The following is a 23739-nucleotide window of genomic DNA, read 5'->3' as shown; positions in this document are numbered from 1 at the left end:
CTTGGTGTGACCCCTAGAGACCATGACCACATACATGGACATGAGGAGAGGTTCTTCCTCAACTTTCCCAAAACCCACAGAAAGGGGCAGGAACCAGCCACGTGCTTCCTGGTAACATCCACATCTCTGCACCTTTGGTGTAGATGTGATATGGGTTGTTTTTCAGCGGGGCTTGGACTTGGCCTGGAGACAGGGATTGTGGTTCACAGAACTGTCAAGTCTTTGCTGTTCTGCATGAGGGGGAAAGCAAATGGCAGTATTTTACCAAACTACAACAGCAGCCAAAGTTGTTGGCTGATTCTAGTGGCAAGAACATGAAGCAAACAGTAATTTTGGTGGTAATTGAGGGAAAAAAATCAATTCAGGATTGTAATACACAAATACAGTGCCTAGAGAAACTTTGGGGGATACCATCAGTTAAGTGTTTTGCTGTTAACTCCAAAAGAGGAGTAAGAACAAATCTGTCCATTTTTATTTAAGATGTGCTGTAGCCAGCAGAAATAAAAAAACAGGCACTGCTCATGGCAGATTCCCAGCAAAACCATTACTTGCCTCCCTCCTGCCTTTAAAACCATCTTGCTGGGAGGTATGGAAGAATCAGACTCTACAATTTTGTTACGAGGATACTGGGGTTTTGCCTTGCTGCTGTTGAGGTGGTTGGTGGGAGGATATTTTCAGCTCAATGGGATTTTCATGTTCAATGTCCAGCTCTTACTTGCCCTGAAAACATCTGATCACAGAATTAATGAAATTATGGCATTTTAAGAAGTTATAAGAACACAGAGAAGTAGAGAGAAAGAGAAAAAGAAAAATCTCTGGCAAAACTCTTTCAAAGTTCATGCCCTAAAGTGGATTCCTAAGTCACAATCAGAAGCCAAAGTACGTTTAGACAAGCCAAGGGGGTGGATGACCTAGCACAAACAGGATTCACTGTCCCCCCCACCCTTCCCAGTGGGGTTCAGAAGGGAGCAGGTAACTGTACAAAGCCATTTACAGAATTGTACCCTAAATATCCAGCGACCCCTGGAAGCCCTCAGGAATTCTCTCCACTGCTTTTATTAACAACCAGTTCTGGTGACTAAGGAAGATTCTGGAAAATTGATGCCACTATTTAAGATTTGACACCATCCCTCTTTTAGCAAGTCTGAAGAACGTCCACGCTAAAGATTACATACTGCAGACGCTAGGCCAAATGTACCATTGTAAATCATCCCCCCTGACTTCAAGGGAATAATCTCATCTCAGGGACAGATCTGACCCAGTCCTCTTAACTGCAGAAATTTCGAACATTAAGAGAGCACATGCTGTCGGTTCTGTAGGTATTTTTCATTCCAAAAGGCAAAAAGCACTTACCATGCTACGCAGACACCAGCATACAGATTAGCCACGTGCACTGCAGTCACTGAGAGTTACATTTGCTATGGCAATTATGAGCAAGTTATATTTAAACGTGAATTAGTAACATCCACTGAAACTATGGCAAAAGCCAAAAATAGGAAGCTAAATTATAAGTGTTAAAACACGAACATCAACGATGTGTTTGTTTGGAATTTTCTAAAAAGTTAATTCTTAAGGAAAAAAAAATCCCCAACAAGCAAACATACCTGGAGAGTTTCATTCACAGTTGGCGATACGTCCTGTTCAGTGCCTACAGGAAGGGTCTGAGGAGTGTAAAGACCATTAACGAGCAGGTCATAGAATCGCATGCGGGTTTCACCTGCACAGACCACAACAGAAGAGCTGATTAAACAGAACCAATGCAGCCTATGTAAAAATAAATGTTCTTAACACCTGGACAGTGCTGCTGCTACCACTCCCAACCTGCTGCATCTGTGGGATGGAGAAGCAGGTATCATCTCCAAGGCTAGTAGGGATCATTTTTAAATCATCTGCTGGGGCAAGTGAAGTCAGACACTCCTTTCTCCAGCCAAGACAAGAAGATTTCAAAATCCTTTTTCCTCTTCTCAGCCTTCTTGGCAGCTCTGCTCTTTACCACGCTTTCTGGAGAGCAGCAGTTTTCCTCCTCTCCAATGAGCCAAGCAAATAGCTTGCAGATTTGAGAAGTGAAACTCTCACCCGAGGGACAAGCCTCTGCCAACACCCAGAGCCACTTCAGAAAGCTCTCCCAACACACCTTGCTAGCAGAAACTGGCTGTGATGAATGCAAACATGATGCATGGGAACGCTGAGGACAAAACCGTTAACGCTGCTCTTCCAAAATGACATTGATTAGCCCTTTTTTTTTTCTTCCCCCTTAGTTTAAGGTGTGCTCTGTGGCATCCTTCAAAGAATAAAAGCCAGAGACACAAACAGTCCCATGTATTGTTGCTGAACCTTAGCCTTTTCATTCCTAAATTCTACAGAGTTTCTTAATATTGGGTTTTTCATTACTACAAAAAGCCAATCCTACTTGTTTTGCAGTCTGTAAGAAATCTATCATCAGCTTCAAAGGCAACAGAATCAAACCCCAAAACTGTGTGACTTTTGCTCTGAAAGATACAGAACTCATAGAAAAAAGGACAGGCCTGGCACCTGAGCCCAGAAAATGAATTCAGGAAACATCTCCCCCGAAATAGGACTACTTTCACAACGAAGTCCTGGAGGACCAAACCCCAAACTCCCTGTGAATCACTCCATGCTATTGGAAAGCAAAGCTCCCCTTAGCACAATTCCACATGCTAGGAAACTCATTTATCTTTAATAAATACTGCAGATTAAGTTATTTGGTTATCAAATCTCATTTCACGAAGTCTTGAGCCACATCCTCAAATGTGTAAACTGTTTCAGTTCAACTCAAGTTGTGGCAAAAAGGTTCTCCTCAAAGCAAGAGCTTAAATGCTTGGAGTATGATGTTTAAAATACTAACACACCACCTCTCTCCCCCCCCCCCACTAGGACTCTAATGCTGTGGATATAGAACTGCTATGCTTACTTTAAAACTTGTTTTTAAATAAATACAAAGTAATTGTTACTAAGTTTCACAATTCTTCCTGGATCCCACATACTGTGCAGTAGAAGTCCCAGCTTAATTTTCAAAGAGATTTATGTATGTGAAATGATTCCTATCTGCTTCTACAAGGCCAGGTAAATACTGCCTGTCCATTCTGTACATGGATAAACTCAGGCAGTGAAGTTGCTTTAAACCAGCAATGAGGAGACTGGATTTCTTAACTCCAGATCCCCAGGCCTGTGCTCTGGCCAGGCAGATAAAAGGACACTTGCTCCTAGTATTTATTTTGCTAGATTATGAAAATGCAGTTAACCAACCTTTCAATTTCTTGCAAAGCCGAATATTGGAAAGAAACCTTGAAAATTATAAGTATGTATATTTGAAGAATGTCCTAACCTGCTAATGCCATTTTAGGAGTAACACTTTCACTTGATTCTGACAGCCTTACTCTTTTAAAGAGATGCAACTGTGGGGTAAAAACCCATTAGAAGCATACAGCTGGCAAACAAAATAACAATGCAATTTGAAACTAAGACTTCAACGTTTTCTCCCAAGAAACAGAAGCATAACCCACCCCCCTCATTTCCCTGATGTGCAGCTAACTTTCTTGAACAGCCGTCTGCTTGAGACTTGCAAAGTAGTTCAGCAACAGGGGAAACCATAGCACAATCAGCTTATTTAAAATGCCTCTCATCAAGACATCCACCACTTCCAAGCCTGCTTTAGCTTACACTATTAAATCTACAAACGGTTAATTTGTTCTTAAATGTATTTTTTACCTTCAAAGTAAGCAGGGGAAGGAGCCTGTCAGTAAGAATTAATGATACTAGAATTTGAAAGTATACATATGTAAGGTCAAGCTTAGCTCACAATACAAAATACTGTAACACTACTGTGATTTTTCTTCTAAGGGGGATCAGTAATGTCAATAAACATCCTACTATGCTCTCTTACTACATCTGGCACACCAACTGCTGTCCAGGTTGTGCACTGAACTGCTGAAACCTTGTAACACAGAACAAAAGTATCACTTGGTTTGTTTGGGGTTTTTTTTAAACAGTGTTAACAATGTTGTCTTCCCAAGAAAGATTGTAGTCAGTTTTAAACTCGAAGTGCCATGTTTGCAATGAAGAACAAGCAGCAACTGATCTACACCTCCTGACCTCTAGCCATTTGCTAAAATTTGGGCACATTTTAGCAAAACCCTTCACTAACGTGCTCGGAGGAAAGAGAGAAGACAAAGAGGTGAAATGCCACGCTTTAATACTTCCCAGAAACTTTACTGGGTTCCCTGGGGCTCAGGTCTGGGACAGAGAGCCGGTTACTTCCAGGACTCGGAGCTCCTGTCGCTTTAAGAGACAGTCTCACACTTACACACTCGCACACACACTGACAAGTGCTGCGTGTGCACTCTTTTGCTGCCAGCCTCCAGTGTGCTGCTAAGTATCAATGAAACGCCAGGCACGCAGGGGCCAGCACCCAGCCCCGCCACTAGAAATCCAAAGATCTGGGTCTCAGGGAACCCCCGGGGTTTATCAAAAAAATCCAAGATTGCAAAAGCAAGGTGCCACCAGATCCGGCAGCCCTGGGAGATGGCTAAGAGGAGGGACAGGGAGATGGGGGGCATGGGAGGCCTCCGAGGGAAGAGCGGGAGGATACAGGCAGGGGACGGGCAGGATGGTAGCATTTTGCAAATTACAGGGCTGTCTCCTAGCAACAGACAACACATTTGGCTCCACGTGACTTGCCAAGGCCCCAGAAACCAGACCGGCTCGCAGGGGGACAGGAGCACTCCCTTCATATTTTTAATCACCGGGGCCTTGAAGTCTACGACAGCCCCTCGTTTTGAGGAGGGGGACAGACAATAACAGTGCAAACCACAAGCGCCTGAGGCCAAAATGTGCCACCTCACCTTTCGTATCCAGCTCCACGTGGATGATGTTTCCCATGACAGAGGTGTTGTGAAGGTGTTGGACAGCCTCCCGGGCACCCTTGACAGTGGCAAAGATCACTTTGGCAATGCCCAGGTGCTTTTTGTTCTTGGGGTTGTAGAGAATCTCCACCTCCTCCACTTCACCGTATTTCTTGCACATGTCAGTCAGAAAGTTTTCACGGATGTTGTCGTTCAGCTTGGCAAAGGTGACCTGCTTGGGAGGCACTGGCCCCACGTAAAATTCATCAATCTGGAAATAGGCACAAGGCGGGCAGGAGGGGGTGTGATAACAGTAATCATTAACGAGCATGGGAAGGAAAGGGTTAAAGCATCCCGCAAACTTTGGGGAAAGAAAACTGCCTCCAAGGCTCTGGGATGAACCCCGGAGCTGAGCAGAGCCACTACTGTTGCAGCCGTTCATTGGAACTGGCTCTTTTCTGGGCTACAAACGATGTTTTGAGCAGTACTGGCAGCAGAGAGCCCCCCCTCTGCTGCCCCCCACCCAAGAAGCCCCGACAACACAGCTCCAAAACCTCCAAGTGAGCTTGTTAGACAGATGCATTGATTTCTCGTTATCTTTATAAAAGAGGATTACCATTAAACAGTTTTCCAAATAATAATGTTAATAGGAATATGACTGTCATTTAAACGGTCCATTAAACTATTTGGAACTGAAGCTTCACTCCCAGATAAACAAGAATACAGAGCTAAACCCAAAAGTTGAGGGCGGTACCTTGAATTTAGGGACAGACAGCTCCAACTCCTTAGTTTTGGTCCATATTCGCCCTATTCTGGGATCCCTGACACAATCCACAGGAGCAATTCCCGAGTTCTGGGAGAAGGAGGAGAAAAAGCACAAGACCAGCAATAACAGGGCTCGAAATTTAAGACACAAATAAAAGACAAAACAAACCCCAAGGAAGCACGGGCTGTCTCAAGGGAAGGGGGAAGCACACACACACACGTGTCAAATTGCAATACTGCTGGGAAATCCACACAGATTGGAAACACAGAAATAAAGCCGCAGGTTTAGGGCTCCTCGGGCTCCTGACAGTTGAATACACAGTGTCAGGTGGCAGTAACTTTGGCGGCTGTGTGTGTGTCCCCCAGACCCCCCTCCCACACACATGTGTTGCGGTGGGGATTACCACGACCAGGAGGGACCCCCAGCCCCCAAAACGCCGGTAAGACAGATGCGGGGGTGGGGGGGGACACGGGACGACACACAACACAATGGGGGAAACCCACGACCCCCCCCCTCACTCACAGGCATGCTGAAATGTTGCCCATCGTAACGGTAGAGTTTGTGCTGTCCTTTTTTCAGAGCCGGGTCAATAATCAACTTGTAACTTCTCCAATGGTGATTTCTTTTCTCGACAGAAGTGCTGGCTTGCGTGCTGTTCTCCATTCCGTTGATCCAACCTGGACGCGGAAAGAGGGGGAGAGGAAGGGGGAAAGGGGAAAAGAAGGCGAGGGGGGGGGGAACCCCACCACACGGGAAACCATAAAGTTAAAAAATATCCAACAAAGACACCCCCCCCCTCTTTTTTTTTTTAAACGAGCCGCCCGCTCTACACACCCAGGCAGGGAGGAAATCCACCGCGAAGAGAGCCCTAAAATGGGGGAATTGCCAGCCGGGTCCCCCCTCCACCCCAGCCAGACAAGAGGCAGAGAGGGAGGAGGAGGAGAGGAGGAAGAAAAAAAAAAGAAAAGGGAAAAAAAAAAAAAGACCCAATCTCACTTGAACTCTGCTTTTTGCCATGATCTTCAGGGTGCTTGGCTTTCTCCCCCGCCTTGGTCTCTCGGAAAGACATCGCGCTCGGCGGCCGATCGTCTCCGGGCGGCGAAAGGCGAGCTCCCGTCTCACATGGGGCCGGTTACCGGCGCGGGCTGGCCGCCAGGCTCCTGCCTCCCGTTTTTGCGAGCCACCACATATTGTGTGTGCTCGCTGCTGGCGGCGGCGGCCTCCCACAATACACCGCTGCGAGCGCCGCGAACGCCTAACCGCCCTCCGCCGCCTGCACATTCACGGCGGCCGCACCGCGCAGCCCCCGGCCCGCGGCCGCCCGCCGCCGCCCCGCCGCCGCCGAGCTCCGCCGCATGGGCCGCCGCCGGGGTGGGTTTAATTTTTTTTTCTCCCCGCCCCGGGGTTAACGGCATGCGGGGGGGCGAGTGGAATCTGCCCGCTGCATTTACCTTAGCGCAAACTGTTTCTAAACAAGATGGACCTATAGGTGGGACAAGTTGGGGTTGGATATATTATATTTTTTTTTCGGGTTTTTTTTTTTTTTTCTTAAGAGGAAGACTTCGGTGAGACCGGGCAGAGCTGCCGCGGGGGCGGGCGGAGCGTACCGCCCTGCTGCGGGAGCGGGGGGGTGGCTGGGGGGGGGAGCCGCGCCGCCGTTCGGCGACACACCGCCCGGAGGGAGGGGGGGGGTAACCGGGTGAAGCAGTTTTGCTTATTAAAGGTCCGGGGCCGGCGGCAGCCAATCAGCGGGGAGCTTCCATTTTGTTTTAGGTATTAAAGGCCGGGCGGCGCGGTCCCCCCGCCGCTCGTCGGGGCGCGGAACCGGGCGGAGCACGGCGGGCGCATGGCGCGACTCCTCCGACTCGGTCCGCGGGGCCGCGGCAGCTCGGCCGCGGTTCGGGCAATTGGCTGGTTAAAGGCAGCTGGGGCGGCCGCAGCCAATGGGCGAGCAGCTTCCATGGGGCTTGAGTTATTAGACGGCGGTGTAAAAACATCCTTCAGCAGACAGCTAAGGAGAGGCCAACAGACCAGGCAGCCATTTTTCTGCAATGGAGCGAAATGGCCAACTGGGCTTTTCCTTTGTTCCAAAAGGGGGATCCGCCATGTGAATCCACACCGTCCACTTGCGGGGAGCGCTCGGGGTGGTGGTAATGTCTGGCACCATGCTAGAGGACTCACTGAAGAAGGAAGACTTAAAAACAAACAAACAAAACAAAATGCGGATTTTTTTTTTTATTTTTTTTCCTACCCTTATGATTCGGGATCCATCTTTGTCTTGTGTAACTAGGTCATGGCACACCCTATGTCAGCAGTTAACAATTTCGAATGCCAAAAAAAAAAAAAGCCATCGTTTTTAAGATGAAATTTTTTTTTGTGGGTGGTTTGGGGGTTTTTAAGCTTTATAGAACGCTCTGATGACTGAACAATAAATTTTAGAGAGTATTTCCTGTATTAAACACTTGATTCCTGGCCATTTTTACTAACTCCTTTGGTGCTTATAAGGTAACGTTTTAAATATAGGCATAGGATTAGTGCATTCTGGCAAAAAAAAGAGAGGCAATTTTACTATGATAAGCTTTTTTTTTCCTTTCTTTCCTCTTACGTTGTAAGTACCCAATCCATTGTCCTTGCTAAGTGTAGTTTTCATGTTAATGTTACCGAAGTGGTCCTTATTGCTAAGCCTTCATTTGCATGTCTTATGTTTTTGTCTGTTAATCTAAGCCAGTTTATGCTTTTTGAAATACTATAAAGCAAAATATCTTGCTAAGAGATGCTTAAAAGTTGTTTACAAGCAAGTAAATGTTAACCAGGTGTTCTCACACTAACATGTGCAGCCTGAAACTATTTAGGAGGACATTTTCAGTATCTGCGTGCTCCGTGGAAAAACACTGAACGTCCTTTTTATGTACACAGTAAATCTGCCACAGGAAGGTAGATTTAAGCCTCGAGCAGGAGTCCTCGCTGCGTACGGTCAGTCAACATAGCTGGACAACTTTTTCTATAGCTTTTTTTCTCCCCCCCCCCCCCATTTTTTATGATGCTAGACCACTGCCACACAAAGATGCGTAACTATCTTAACAAGATCCGCTTTGACTTGCAAACTTACGAGAGAAGTGGTGATACAGATCATATATATTTATAGCCGTTATTTTAAAAAAGCGTAACAACTTCACCTTCAGAGCTGCGTTCAACTATGGTGCGCGGGTAAGTAAACCCTTTTGCCCTTGCAGAGAACCACATAGACCAGGCCTGTGCGGCTAACGTTATTGTCCTGGGCGGCAAGATCCTAATGGTCGTCTGTAGGAGCCGTGGCGATCTCCTTCTCAGATACATCTAAAAGCGTCTCTGAAACGTCTATTTTCAGGGAGGGATTTCTTTTTCTGCACAAAACGCTTGGTTGTCCGCAGCCCTGTGGTGTGTGGGGTTGGTGGTTGGTTTTTTGCTTTTTTTTTTTTTTTTTTTTGCGGAGAGACGCCGTGAATCCATTGCAGGCGTTACGTGGCTGCTAAATTGAACGCACCAAAAGTTAAAAAAAAAAATAATCTGCCTGTGAACAGGAAGATGTTACTGAGGTCGATTGAAAAAAAAAAAAAAAGGCGAAAAGATAGTGGTGGTAGGGATCCCTTACATGTTTTATCCGTCTAATAACAGAAGCTCGACAAAAGCAACAAAATGGGGGAGGGTGTGTTTTTCAAGACGGTGAGTCTTAATGGCGGATGTCTCACTAAAAAACACTGTAAAATCCTTCATACCGACAGGCAGTGACTTGGAGAGAGGGGGGAAAAAAGGAGGTCTGAAAGTAAATCCAAAAGGAGGGAGTTTCCTTCCAAGTGAGGGACCCTTTGCAGCCTGAGTTTTACAGTTGGAGAGCCGTGACGCAGTTGATATTCACAGCAGTTGTGCTTTAGTGCAGCCACCCAGCCCATGAAATGGCCTCCCCGCCGAAGTCTGGTGGTTTTATTATGTGAAAGCTTGCGGAAGCACCGTGTCCCGGGCGCCGGGAGGGGAGGCTGGCGGCGGGCAAGGCGCTCCCGGTCGCGCTCCTTGTTGTGTGAGGGTAGCCGCCATCATGGCTTCTCCTTCGGCGCCGCGTTCTCCTCAGGGCTGGGGCGGCGGCGACGCGGGCTCTCCCCCACTGCCTGGCGGCGCTTCGCGTCCCGATCACTGGAGGGAAATGGCCTCTTTTTTTGTCTTTTCCCCCCCTCCCCTTCCCCCTTTCCCGCCCCCCCTTCCCCCATCGCTTTGTGAGGGGTTGTGGAAGGCGAAGCCGAGGAGGGAGCGGGGCGCCTGGCGGCTTTTTCTCCTTGCGGCGGCCGCGCACAACATGGCCGCGCTGGGGAGCGCCCTGCAGCAGCGGGAAGCAGCGCTGCGGGCGGTAGGGCTGGCTGCGCTCCAGCCCGGCCGGGGCTGGATGGGGGAGGTGAAGGGGGGGGAAGGAGGAGAGAGCCGGGCGTGGAGGACAAAGGCTGCTCGCATAATGCAGGCGAAGCCCTGAGTGCCTATAAATAACGCCGCCCGCCCCTCGCCTTCCTCCCTTCCCCCCGCCGCCCTCCCTTCCCCCCATCCGCAGCCTCTCGCTCGGTTGCTTTTATAAATGCCAAAGATAAAAGTAGCTTAATGCAGAGGAGGAAAAAATATTTTTAAGAGGAACAACTATCAGCCCCCCCACCCCAAAGGAAAGAAACGAACGACCTAAAGCCAGGCTGTTGTGGGGGATGGAGGGGGGGAAGCCAGGCAAATGAGCAGGCAGCGCTGGCCGCGGGAGGAGCAGGGCGGCGTCGCCAGCCTCCCCGCCTGGAGCGGGCTGCGCTGCGCCCCGCCAACGCGCCGGGGGGAGCGCGGCCGCCGCTCCCCGCCGCTCGTCACATGGCTCTTTGTTGTTTTCCTTCTCCTGCCCCTCCTGGGTTTCCCCCCCACCTCCGCCCGCCATCGCTTAGCCGCTCCACCGGGGCAGCCGCTGCCTGGCCTCCTCCCGCCCGCAGCCGGGATGGGACGGCCCGGCCAGGCCGGCCTGCAGCGCCCAGCTCCCCAGGCCCGCAGCCGGGGCTGGTCTGGCGCGGAGCCGGGTGCCGTGCTGCAGTGCGAGCCGCCATGGCCGTCTGAGGTGTTACATGTGCTTTTTTTTTTTCTCTCCCAGCTTTTTTTTTTCCTGCCTCTTTTTTTTTTTCTTTTTTTTTTTTTTTTTTTTTTTTCCCCTCCGAGCAGATTTTCCTGCAGCTCGCTTTGGGCGGAGGCGTGGGGGTTGTTTCGGAGCTTCACAAACCTCGCTGTGCTCTGCGGGGAGTTGCACCTTGTGCTCCACTGCAGACCCAAATTAGGTGAGCTAGGAAAGCCTGGCTTGAGCAACCACTTCAGAGGGCAGGACAGGGAGGAAAAGCAAACACTTGTAGAGAGGTGGCCTCCCTGGTAAGGCTAGAGCAGGACCGTCCTGCGGACCCTGTGGGAGGGAGAAGGTAAGTGGCTGCTTGGCAGAGGCTGCCTGCGGGAGCGGCATGTGCCGGGCAGGGTGCGCCCTGCCCGCCAGTTCCTGCGGCTCAGGACCAGCCGCTCCGTGGGTTTGTAAAACCTGTGCTGTGGTATGTGTCGAGGCTCAGGGGTGTTATCCTGCGAGGGGAGCCAGGCTGCTGCCGCGAAGGAGGCACCGCAGCCTGCGCCTTTCGCAAGGACGCGAGGGCTCACGCTCAGCTTCATTTCTTCCTTCCCCCCCGCCCCCCCTCTCGGTCCTCACCGGGTCAGGCTCCGTCGAGAACAAGCGACAAACCGTCAGCACAAAACATGACACGTTTCCATGGAGGGAGGAAAAAAAAAACCCCAACAAAACCTCTCCTCACTGCCAGGCTGGCTTTAAAACGCTACCCCTGCGCTCTGTGCCCTTCTCTCGGGGTGCAGCTCCTACAGCCATGGGGGTCCGCGGCCGCCAAGACCCGCCGAGGGCTCTGTCCCTGCACGACGCTCTTTGTCCGGCCAGACCATCTTTAAACGCCTGGCCTGTGCTCGTGGCACTTACGCAACAACCTTCCTGGTTTACAGTTGCTTTAAATAATAATTGCTAATAAACCTGGAAGAAACAGTGACGTGATTCTTTGCTAAACACTGTTAAAATGCTTCTCTACTATTACTCAATAGAGGTGAAAAGCATTTTGGCTTCCTGGAAAATGGCCGAAACAGGCGACGTGTAGATCAAAGTACGGTGTAGATCTGTTCTTGGTTTTGCAGGGGTTTTTGGAACTGTAATGAAAACGTTTCTGCAGCTTGCATCATAATGAGTTAAAGCGGCATGTAAAGGGATTTTAAAAAAGAGCAGATTTAAACAGCATCGGCTATTAAGTATCCTGGGCTTTAAAATTTATGTTGCAATAGATATTTGGATATTAGTAATAACTGCATTTAAACCTTAACATCAGCCTGTTCAACCCTGAAGCAAACTAGCTGTGCCTAACACAGGCTTTGAAAAGATTCAGCCAGACCATAATACTGTGGGAGCTTAGACAGCTTTGTCTGGACTTGCACCTCTCCGCGCATTTTTCCAGGACTATGATCTCTGTCTGCAGTTAATCATTGTTCAGGATGGACGTTCCCGACGGTAGGATCCATGAACTGCTCCAGCTGGGAGAGGTCCCAGAGCGGGTGCCTGGCGCTGCGTACGTGCAAACCAGGGCCAGGAGTCTCAGTGAATTGTGTGGGTCCTCAGCACTTCTGGAAATTGTTTTTGTAAGTCTGAGCTGAACGTTTCTTTACGTTTTTACAGTTTCTAAATTACTATCATGTTCAGTGTAGCTTAAAAGCCACCAAGGCAGTTGAGACCGGTTGCACTCTCGGAGTGGGTGGGTTCATGGCCAAGCTTCATATTTGAAAAGTGAAATGTTCTGGTACAGCACGTTTAAATCCCAGAAAGGTCAAACCAGACTTGCAAACTTGAGTTAGATTGACCCTGGTTTACTGCATGAGCCTGTAGAGAACGAAAGAGATCTTTGGGGGGATTCTTGAAGCACAGAGGTTTGTTCTTGCCCAAGCAAAGGGGTTTGTTCTTACCCACACGTCCCTCCCCTGCATTGTTGAGTGGAAAACTCTTACACTAATTATTTCACTGTCTGTTATCAATAAGAAGTGATTTAATTTCCTTGGCAAAGTGTTGCAACAAGAGCAAATTAGTTTGAGAAGCAAAGTGAAATAAAAAATATGCAGCTGTTCTGCCAAACAATGATCGTGACTGTTTACAGCATTTTGTTTTAGACTGGCTTGTACACAGAATCCTTTATATTGAAGGTTTTCATGTCACAATCCACTGCTTGTGCAAGGAAACTAGCTTCATCGATTATAAAGGACAAAAGAGACCTAGGTTCATCTGGTCTGGCTTCCTGCATTATGTGGGTTGTAAGATTTTTGTGAATTTGTTGCCTTTTCTGGTTTGAAAGAATTTAACTACAGCATGTCTGCCTCTTAAAAACATCAGATACTCATTATAAAACAGGCTGAGAGAGAAAGTAAAGAAGGAGCTAATAAACTGTTTCCATCAAAGTTTACCTGAGAGACCTGAGATCAAAATACCTTTTTTAACCTCTAGTTTCTGCTTTCAGTTTCTGGATGTTACTGTGTCTCAGTCTGCTTGACAGAGGAATGCTCCATTACCAGATTTCCGTCCCCGTGTAGCTGTGTGCAGGCTGATCGACTGAGTACTTAACACTCGCGTTACAGACTCGTAGAGCTCCCCCTCGGGTCCATCTTTACTAATCCTGTAATCGTTTCTGTCGCGGTTGCCTCTGAACACTCCGGTTGTTCACCATTTTGATCTGGGCAGAAGGGAACAGAGCGATCAGTGGTGATCATACCCACGCCAACAGCCCTTGTTCGGCTGGTTTCCCAGCACAGCTCCTAAAATACTCTCAGATCTGCTCCTCTGTGGGACAGCATCCCCATCCTGTTGGTGTGTGCTCTTTGTTCTGCATGCGTGGCTTTACACTGGGCCCTCTTGGAAAGAACACAGCATTGTTGCTTGCAGTGGCCTTTTCTTTTTTATATATACCCCTTCCTGTTACTGTTGAGTGTTACCTACAAGCTTGATATGCAATGATTATATATTTTCTTCCAGATAAACAACTGCTTCTGTCTCCACTGTAGGAGTTTCCTCGTTCCGGGTGTGTGTACACCTCAGTTGTGTCAATATTGCGTCAGGAGGAGGTCTGGATGCACACCATCCTCTTGCCACACCCCAGTTTCATGGGAGGAAAGCCCTGTTCAGGAACTGGAAGGGAGCCAGGATGCACACTGCAGCATTTGCCTGCCCTGGTGTCTATAGTGTAGCTATTAATTTGTGTAGAGTCCAAACCAGGTAGTTGCAGGACCCATAAACGAAAGCTGACAGCTCTAGGACAGAGCAGTTACAACTGTATTTTGAGACCTTCCTGTTAGATGGATTCTGACCCATTTGATCATGCTGCCTTGCTCTTACATTCTCCTGCTCATAATCCCAGAAAAGCTCCCTCTCAGAAATCTCCTACTAGTATTATTACCATTTACCACCGAACCTTTCAGTTTCTTAAAGTGGTTTCTCTCTCAGCAGCTAAACCCATGAAGCTTTTGTCTCCCATAGGCTCGTGTCCGTAAGTGCCCCCTGATGGATCTTCTGGGCTCCTTTCCAGTCTCACCCTGTTTGGCTGAGCAAGGGGTAAAGTGCCAGCTGGGTATGGGCAAGGGCTGAGTTCTGCCAGCCCTTCCCCAAGACCACCGTGGTGCCCCTGCTACGTACTCTACTTGGCTCGAGACCTAAATACGTTTGGGACTTTCCCCTCTGCCAAACTTGATTGGGCTTGGAGGGAGGAGAAGAAAAATGACATAGAGCAACACAGTCACATTAGACTGTTTTATTTTTAGGAAACCAGGCTAAGAATATGAAAGGAATATTGAGTTGGAATATGGACAGGGTATTTGCCTGATGGGTTTTTTTACCATGACATTTTTCACTTCTTCCAGAGAACAGCAGATCATCTGTCTAGGGAATTTCTCAGCCAAAATAAGCAACCTCCTGACAAATTTCACCTGTGGCCCAGCATGCTCTGAGGATGTGTGGCATGTAAGCATTGAGTGGTGACAGGGAATCACTGCTCTGCTGTGGTGTTTGACTGCCTGGCTGCAGAGATGTATGGTGATACCCAATAGTGGAACAAACATTTGTTTAAGATCCATAGAACTTTTGATTGACATGTTGGATATTTGCCAGGGCTGGGGTTTTTGGTTTCTATTTAAACTCTATCTTCATTTTATTTCTGTTGCCTCTATAAGATAGGTAGTGAGTGCTTTCAGAGATTTAATCGTTCTTGAGCTATAAAGGAATAAAGAAGCTGCTTCAACACCCGATTTGTGGAATGTTTTGTGTTGCTTGTTGCCTATTGAAATGCAGCTGCTATTGAAACACTACAATCCCATCAGAATGTACAACTGGGTATTTTTTAGAATACTTTTAAGCTCAAAAAATAAGGAAATAAATCAAGAAGGTTGGCAATTCTAATGAATGTTCTAAAGCCATCAGATTACTAAACATTTTGTTTCAGTGCTTCATGGTTCAAACTGTACAGTTTTACAAAAAAAACCTACAAAAAAGAATTCTAAGAGTGTACTATTTGAAGAATTTGGGCGCTCCCAGAGCTTGCATCAAAAGGAAATTTAGAGACAGATAAGAAACCTACAAGGATATTTATGCATTAAAATACTTGTGTATCTGGACACCTATCATTAAGTACTGTAAATGTGATAGTAGCTGGAGACCTGTGAGTCTTTTTTAACAAATGCAGTGCATATAGGGAATGTTTTGATTGTAAGTGGTGGAGTATAAAGTATTGCAGCCAGAAAAGTGATTACAAAGATCACATGGAATGAGTTTGGCTTACCAATCAGAGCAGTTTCCAGCTGGTGTGATGCAAACAATGTACGGACCCAAGACCGAGACGGTTTTGCCCTTGACATTGTCACCATTGCTCTCAAATCTGCAGTTAAAGATCCCCATCTTGATTTATTTTTTGACAGGGCAGTGAGGAGTGCCCCAGCTGGTTCACTAAGCCACGGTTTTCAGCCGAGTGGGCCAGAACGCAGAGAATTAGTGAATGCTGTGCCATCCATTGCCTCTCTACGCTGCAGCATAACAGCAGCTCCCAGTTGCTAAGCAGCTGCAGAGCTGCCTTTGCCTTCGCCACCAATCAGCTGTACTACAGGAGCAACATGGGTTCCTCTTGATCAGTGGAGAGGAGCCGGCAGCATGAAACCAGGAGCAGCGGCTATAGCAAAACTGTTCCTTTTCTGGCTGGCTGATTTTGAGACCTTCCTGTGGGCCCCCTGGCAAAAATGCTGGGGTGAAGTGAAGGGACACTTGATGGCCCAGAAGTAGGGGGTGGCGGGGAGGGGAGAAGGGAGAGCCAGCATATGTGCACAGCAGAGGTTGCAAAGACAGCAGATCTTAGCAGAGCAGGGGGCACACACTGAGGAGAAAGAAATGGGAGAGAGGCCAAATGCACAGTTCAGAATAAAATTAAAAAAGCCAAACCAGGAGAAGAGTGCGGTATATGGAGAGGGGAAATAAAGCAGAACTCACACAGGCTGCGAATAATTGAATAGAAAATACGGGAGGAGTGGAAAGGAGCTTGATTCATTACTGCCCTTCACCTTCTGGAGACAGCTATGCCCGGGAAGAGGAGGTGCGGAATACCACGGTATCCTTCACGTCTTGCAGTGGACTAAAGGTTTTACATGTCAAGCTGGTTGTGGGTTTCTCACTCTCAGGATAGCCCCTGCCTTTTGTTTAGACTTCATTCCTGTAGGCTCTGTTCTTAGCCTAGTTTCTAATTTATTTTTGTACTTGCTTTAGGGTTTTTTGGGTTGGTTTTTTTCAAGGTAAGTTTTAAATGAAAATACCTTTTCCAGGTACTTCACTTGTTTAAACCTTCAAGAGGGCAGGCCTTTGCCAATTCCTAACAGAAGTTAGCTTCCCCTAAACCTGCAAAGCCATCGCTGGTTTTCTCCCTCTCTCTCTCAAGGGAGCTGCTGATGGAGAACAGTGTTCCCTTTACTTCCTGTCACCTTCTCGTGCATGTTGCCTTTCCTTTTCCCCAAGCTATGCCTGCCAGCAGTCTGTGAAGACTTGCTGCTCGCAGCGTGCAGGAAGTGGTTCCTGTGGCAGTGAATTACCACAAATGCCTGCCGTGTTGTGTAAGGGGAGGGGGGTAAAAAAGTGTCACGAACATCTGTGGAGGGTTGTGACCAAAAGAAATTCTAGTTCCACAGCCACTTAGCCGCCCACACAAAAAAAACACTTCATAGTCTTGGTGCAATTGGCTGTGTAATAGGAAATGCCAGTGGAGCCAGCAATGAAGTGAAGGAGCTATCATTCCTCTCTGGCTCCTCCAGACAGAGGATCGAGGGGCACATTTGTACAGAGAAGAATTAAAGCTCATGCAGCTGTTGCCCTCCTCCTCCTTGGCCTGCTTGGAAGCCTGTCGACTGAGAACACTTCCTAGGTCCAAAATAGAGTCTTAAAAGGGAAATAGAGGTGCCCACCCAGATCTACAGTGGAGAGGATTTGCTTTGGGCTCAGTGTGCCTGTGTATTTCAAGCCAATAAAAAACTGGACAAATACCCAGCCAGACGTGCTTTGTACTTGGAAGATTTTTGTCTAAGATGTCTGATTTGGAGGGATGCACTATTTGCTCCCTTCTTCCATTTGTCTGGAGTGCTGTGTCTGAGCAGACACTGTCTATTCTTTTGTTAAGACTTCTAAGACCATTAAAGATACCACACGTATCTTTAGCTGCCTTTCACACAGCAGCATTTTTAGCATTATGAGAGATGCAAGTTTAATTAGAATGGTTTTAACCAGGAAATCTCCCCCGCCTTAAGAAACTGGAGCCACTACGTTAATCCCAGTAAGCAACTGGGAACTTGACAGCATGCCTGTTGTTATGGTGAGAGTCAGTAAGGGTGAAATGTGTGTAGGAAGGGACAAACGCACAGGAAACATGCCATTAAGGACAGCAATGTGGAGTGAGCCTGGGGCAGCACGCCAGGCTGAGTTTGGCGATGACCCATGGGCTGGAGCAGTGCTGGCAGGTTGCTGTCCTCCCAAGTGCCTGTACACAGCAGACCAAGCCACTGCCAGGATCGCTCAAACACCTTCCTGATCCACTTCAGTGGCTTGCAGCAAGGACCTCTGGCCAGGCTGCTCTGCACCATCAACCTGTCCAGCTCCCACAAGTGCAGCACAGGCCAAAAATCTAAAGCAAACATGACACGGTTACAACTGGGTTTATTTCCAGTGTCTCAAGTTATTAATTAGCCTGCTCTGACTATTGCTGTTTCTTTGCAGGGTTTGCTCTGGCCAGGCTACCGCCTCCTTTTAGGTCTGAGAGACACTCAGCTGGGGCCTGTCCTTTGCCCAGGGATGCTCTGACAAGCCACAAACCTCTCCAGCTTCTGCCAAACATCCATCCCTATGTATGAGCTTCTTCCCAGGTAGACAATGACAAAGCAAGTGCTTCTTCCTATACATCTAGCACTCAACAAAAACTGGGCAGAAATGATGGTGTCTCCTGTAGGAATACAAACAGTATTTTATCACCTCTTCAGCCTGCACTTACTGCCTTTCTGTAGGAAGCTGCACAATCATCAAAGGGGAGGATGCCAACTGCACATTTTAACTGCCCTTTAATGTTGGTGCCATACATTACTTGGCAAAAGCCTGCCTGTTTCATCCACACTCTTTTCTCTTATAGCCTAATTTGCCATACTTTTTTTTTTCCCTCCTCTTGTGAATATTCCCAGTTTCCCCATATTCTTGTCCAGAAAGTTTGAGAGCTTCTTGCCAGGGCCAGGTGCAACACTGATGGCTACTGTATAGCCAATGCCACAATGAAGTGTTGATTAAAGCCTGACTCTTCCAATGGCTCTGAAAAACCTGTGGTTGTAGCTCACATAATTTAGCAAGGCAAACCTGGGATTGTTTAAACTTACAAGTTCTTGAAAGCTTCACAAAAAAAGTACAATTCCACAAATTTCAGGATTAGTGGAATCCACCTAACCAGCTTCTGGAGACCATAGCCCAAATTTGGCCATTCACAGCTACCTACTCCATGCTTATCCCTGCTGCATAAACTAAAGAAGTAGAGTGAAAACCCTGCTCTGATACTGTGGTTATCCTAATTTGGCTCTGTTCTTCCTTGTCTCTAAACCAGAAACTGCATTGAAAAAAACCCTTATCATTCTAGCAGGAATCACCATCTTTGGGAATGGAAGAAGGGAAAGGTAGTCTGAAGAAAGCAGATACTGCAGAGAGCACCGTGATTTTGAAAAAAAAAAAACCCCACCAAACAAAACATCTCAGTCCTTGCTGGGTCAGGTGGAGTGTTGGGTAGCGAAAACACCAGCAGGCATAAGCCAGAGGGATTTTAGGGGGTGTATACTAAAGAGAGGGGTTTGGGTATTGGGTAAAAACACACTGTGTTGGAAAGAAAGCTATTGACAGCCCTTTCCCTATGTCTCCCCAAATTACTTCCTGAGGGGATTATTCTCTGCTGCAGATCTGAACGCAGAAAAACATCTGATGCTGATTAATTTCACACAGATCTATAGCAGAGCCCTGTGCTCTCACTTAGGCACCGGCAAGCTTGCGCATCACTCCTGAACTCCCTGCTTCTGACTGTTCCCATGGTAAAACCAACCCCAGCTACCAACACAAACACAACCTGCAGATCTTGCCTGAAATGAAGTGCTTTGAATCCCTCTCTCTTCGGAGTATCTCCAGATCCACTTTTGAGCACAGAGATAGAGGATGAGATCCAGCAACACTGTGATAGCTCCCTCAGCCTGTGTTGAAAAATTCCTCCCCCATCGCTCAGTGAAGCTGTGCCAGCACATCTGGGAGACACACATATTGCCCGGATCCGTGGGGGCAGTTATGGTGGTGTTGGCAGACACTCACTTGTTCATTTCATGCTTTTCAGAGATCAGTCATTGTGTTTGATGTTCCAGAAAAGCACAGGGTGATCTTAACCTTGTGTTACCCAGTTTTTACAACAGAACTTGGCTCGAGAACTTGAACTTCAGCAAGGAACAGGAACTTGAAACTGGCCCTAAGCACCTACTGTAGCAGTCTGAGACGTTACCATGTTGATTTAAACACTCCTCAAATCAGTAAAGTTGAGAATATTTTTTCCCCCCACAACTGCAAATCCAAGACCTCAGCTTCTAATGAAAGGTGAGATTGAAAACATGGCATGTTGGCCACGCATACATCAGGTAGGCCATAGTTGGCACCCCAATTTAAAGCACACTGGATAAAATAACCCACAAACCAGTATGTGTTCCCTATAAATAGCCACTCTCTAGGTAGTAGTCAGTGTGTGCTTTATGAACAAAATCTGTCCAAACTACATCAAAGTGCCTGAATAGTCGCTGCCTGATTTTGCTGAGTTGTGTGTCTAATTTGGCTAACACCTCCCGTTCCTGACCGTTGTTCTGTTTTCTTTCACAGCCCCCTGAACTCTATGGTAGCTTTTGGACAGGTTTTACACAGGGTTTATTGAAAGATTTTAGCACTGATTTAGTGCATGGGTTACTTGAGCCAAGTGAAACAGGAACTATATTCCTAAGGCACGAAAAGGCAGAAAGGAAATTTTCTTATTGAAATATAATTTTTCCACATTACTTAATAGTCTAGAAAGTTAATACCTTTCTGGCAATGCTTCCCACTGGGAAGGAAAAAAAATATGGTTCCTACTCAGCCAAACAACAATGTAATAATGTTTTAGGTTGGGTTAAAACGTCTTAGAAACTGGCAGGTGTCACAGCCACCTTGCCTTCAGTGAAAAAGGCAATTGAGAGCCCTTATGAAACAAGGGATTTACATCAGTAGGGGCTACTACACAAAAAACAGGCACATGGCAAGGTCTGAATAGACGGTGAATCATGTGGCCCAAGGGATTTTTAGGGTGGGGGCGTGTGTGTAAAATATCAGGCCATGAGGACCAGATGGTAGAGCTCTGCATGTGCAAGAGAAACAGCAAGAAACACCACAGAAATGGATACTGAGAAGCAGCTGAAAGTCAAGGAGACAGCTTTGTTTTTGAAAAAAGATATTTCCAGGGTCGAGTGAGGGTTGAAAGAGGCTTGGGATTGTGAGCAGAAACAGAACTATGACAAGAAAATTATACAGTTGTTCTGTAAATAAATTGAATTACCTTGCATATATGCCTAGCTTCTCATAGGCTTCTCCTCTTACACCAGTATTGTCACCCATAGCTTCTTTGTGTGAGAGAGGTACAGCGCAGCTCTCCTATGTTACAGTTTCCCCTTCTCTATCTGCTCTGTTAGCTCACACTAAATTCCATAGGGCAGAGGTTGTTCCCTAGTAAGGGTCTGAGCACATGGCAAACCACTGTTGCCCTTGTGGAACATGAGAAATTTATTGGGAATTCACTCTACTTACATGGCAAGTCCCATTCTTTAGGGTCCGTCTTTGCTGTTGTAAACTCTTGCTCTGTGTGTACATGCTGCAGTGGGAATTCATCTCTGAACACACAAATAATTAATATCACTGGAAATGTTAAAAAAATAAATATTTAAGGCTCTGTCTTGTTATGCACATTCTTAACTGAGTTTATCAGTATCTCCTTTGAAAAATGGGGCTACTTGTTTTTACTGTTTAGTTCAAGTCTTCATAAAACTGGGGTCTGTATTATCAGAAAGAAAACTCTTAAGTGTATTTCAAAATCGTAGTTCTGAAGACAGATTTAGGAAGAACAGGTCCCCATTCTTTTCTCGTTTGTATTACCATATAAACTAATGACATGAGTACACAGCAGATGGCGTGTGCTCTGCAATTGTGGCTACAAGGAAGAACCAGTAATCTAAGGCCTTGCTGTTTAGCTAAAATAGTTGCATTTCCCAGTAGAAATATTCTTGCAAGTCATGCTTCTTAGCCTAAGGTAGAACTGTGATAGAGCTTAATTAATTATAAAACTTTTACAGTATTCAGAGTTCCTTCAAACAGAAGAACATAGCTAACCAGATTATTTTGTCAACCCTGTTAAAATATTTACTATTTAAAACATTATCTTGTGAGCAGAAAGATTTACAGTTGTGCTTCTCCTCCCTCACTTGACTATCTACAGGCAGAAAACTTCTGGTGGTGTTTCCTTAGGTCAGGTTATGGATATGCCTTCAGGTTCTTCCACTGCACCAGAACTGTCTGGGAGGTAACAAACACTTTTCCTTACCAAGGCTTGGTACCTTGAGAAACAGGAGCATCAACTTGTTTCATCACCCTGATGAACAAAGGCTGTAGCGTCAATACTAAACCTAATCTGTGAGTCTTTTGTGGGTGCCCTGTTAACTAACCTGAATTACCCATCGCTCTCATCTAGAGTGTTAAAGTGTATTTTAAAAATCGTACACTCCCAGCACTTTTCCTAGGCAGTGTGCTAACCTTTCACCCCTTCCTCTTATTTTCCTTGGCAATTGTGAAGCAACAAGTTGGGAGCAAGATTGGAATGCAGATATTTACCATAGCCCATTAGAGTCTTGATTTTGGTATGCTCATTGTGAGTCTCTGTGCAGATGTGTAAGCTTTTGATGAAACAGAACTTGTGCCAAAATCAATATACAGATCAAAACATAAGTAAGAGAAGGACACTTGCAATTAATAATTATTAGATTTGATTTTTACTAATAAAAGGTTGACTCTTCTTCCGTTTAAATCAGTGGCAGAATTCCATATTGTGGAATTTTTATTTCAGAGTCAGCAAAAGACTCTTAGTTTTTGCATAGAACTTTAATGCCTAAAGCACTGCATACCTGTTCATTAAAAATAAGTAACCAAGGTACTGAAATGCTTTATTTTGTCAGTACTAGTTTGTCTCAGTACCACTAGAACATTCATTACCTTAAAACAGTTTTTGGAGTGTTTACTGTTGATTTTATAATCTACTAATTGTATATTGTTTCATCCTGAATCTAAAGGTATAGAAATCTAAGAAGTTTCCTTAACTATAAAATGTAAAGCTGTGAGAAATTTTAAAAATTGTTTCATGAGACTGGCAAAAAAGAAAATAAAAGGAAAAAAAAACCCCGACATTAAAATGACCCACAAAATACTTTTATCAAAAAACTCAACCCTTTTATGTCAATAATTGACTTGGAGAAAAATCCAGTAGTACTCAGAAGAAGACTAAGTCTATCTGTTGATTGTATTATGGTGTGATGCTGGTTTTCAGCCTGGTCCAAATAAATTGTTTCAGGGTAAAAAAATTCTTTCCTGGACCATTACAGTCGTCAGGAGCTAATAGCTTTTACTGTGTTCCTGGTAAGATACAGAATATTGCAGTTCATAAAGCAATGTTTTGACAGTTTGTGTATTCTTACGTGCTTGCATCAAGAATGTTTTCCTCAGTGAAAGGGTTTGGTTAGCTTTATATAGGTGTGTATTTGGCCGCTTTTTTATTATTATTGTTTGAATTATATGAGACTTTGCTGGGTATTTATCCCTCCCTTCTCCTCCCTATCACTGAAGTATTCTTTTATTGCTTTCTGTTTGCCCTCTAAACAAAGTCTTTCCTGAAAGAGCTGCGGATAGCAGTCAGGTTTGCACTAGGTCTGGAAGGCCATCTAGTGACACAACTGTGCAGGAGAAAATGCAAAAACCCCTGTTTGGGTTCTGATTTAATTTTTTCTCTTTTTTTTTTGTCGAATTAAATGATCTTGCTACACTCAGGTTTGTTGCTATTCCCACAACTGGCATTTCAAACATTTTAGAGTCAATTTTGGTTTCTTAAGAACTGATGAGGTTTATTTGAGATGGAGTACACTGTTAATCCCTGCTAGGAAAGAAACATGCTCATTTTTTGTGCAGAATAGTGGTAGATTTGTACCTGAGCAGGTCGGTCACGAATGCAGCATCTCTCCCCTGACCGTTTAACGGTGTATCCAGCAGTTGTGAATGCTTCCACGGTGAGAAACAATGCCAGGTAGGTGCCTGCAGCTTTCACATCTCTGCAATTAAAATGTAAAATTCCAGTTTATTTTCACCACAGTTCACCCTGAATGCTTGGCACTGGATGAGTAATCAACAAG

General features: G+C 46.2%; 1 protein-coding gene across 1 annotated transcript in view; it reads right to left on the bottom strand.

Annotated features, from left to right (window-relative positions):
* SETD1B (SET domain containing 1B, histone lysine methyltransferase) overlaps positions 1–6697 on the bottom strand; it is a gene marked incomplete at its 5' end in the record, with an annotated part of 49268 nt that extends 42571 nt beyond the window's left edge. The window contains 5 exons of the mRNA XM_084272277.1: positions 1605–1717; positions 4863–5133; positions 5617–5715; positions 6151–6305; positions 6625–6697. Coding sequence (XP_084128403.1) covers positions 1605–1717; positions 4863–5133; positions 5617–5715; positions 6151–6305; positions 6625–6697 — 711 coding nt within the window. The remainder of the gene's footprint in view (positions 1–1604; positions 1718–4862; positions 5134–5616; positions 5716–6150; positions 6306–6624) is intronic.
* Positions 6698–23739: the final 17042 nt, after the last annotated feature.

Source organism: Gallinula chloropus, assembly GCF_964237585.1.
Source record: "Gallinula chloropus genome assembly, chromosome: 17".
Taxonomy (NCBI): Eukaryota; Metazoa; Chordata; class Aves; order Gruiformes; family Rallidae; genus Gallinula; species Gallinula chloropus.
This window is presented reverse-complemented; position numbering and strand designations above follow the sequence as displayed.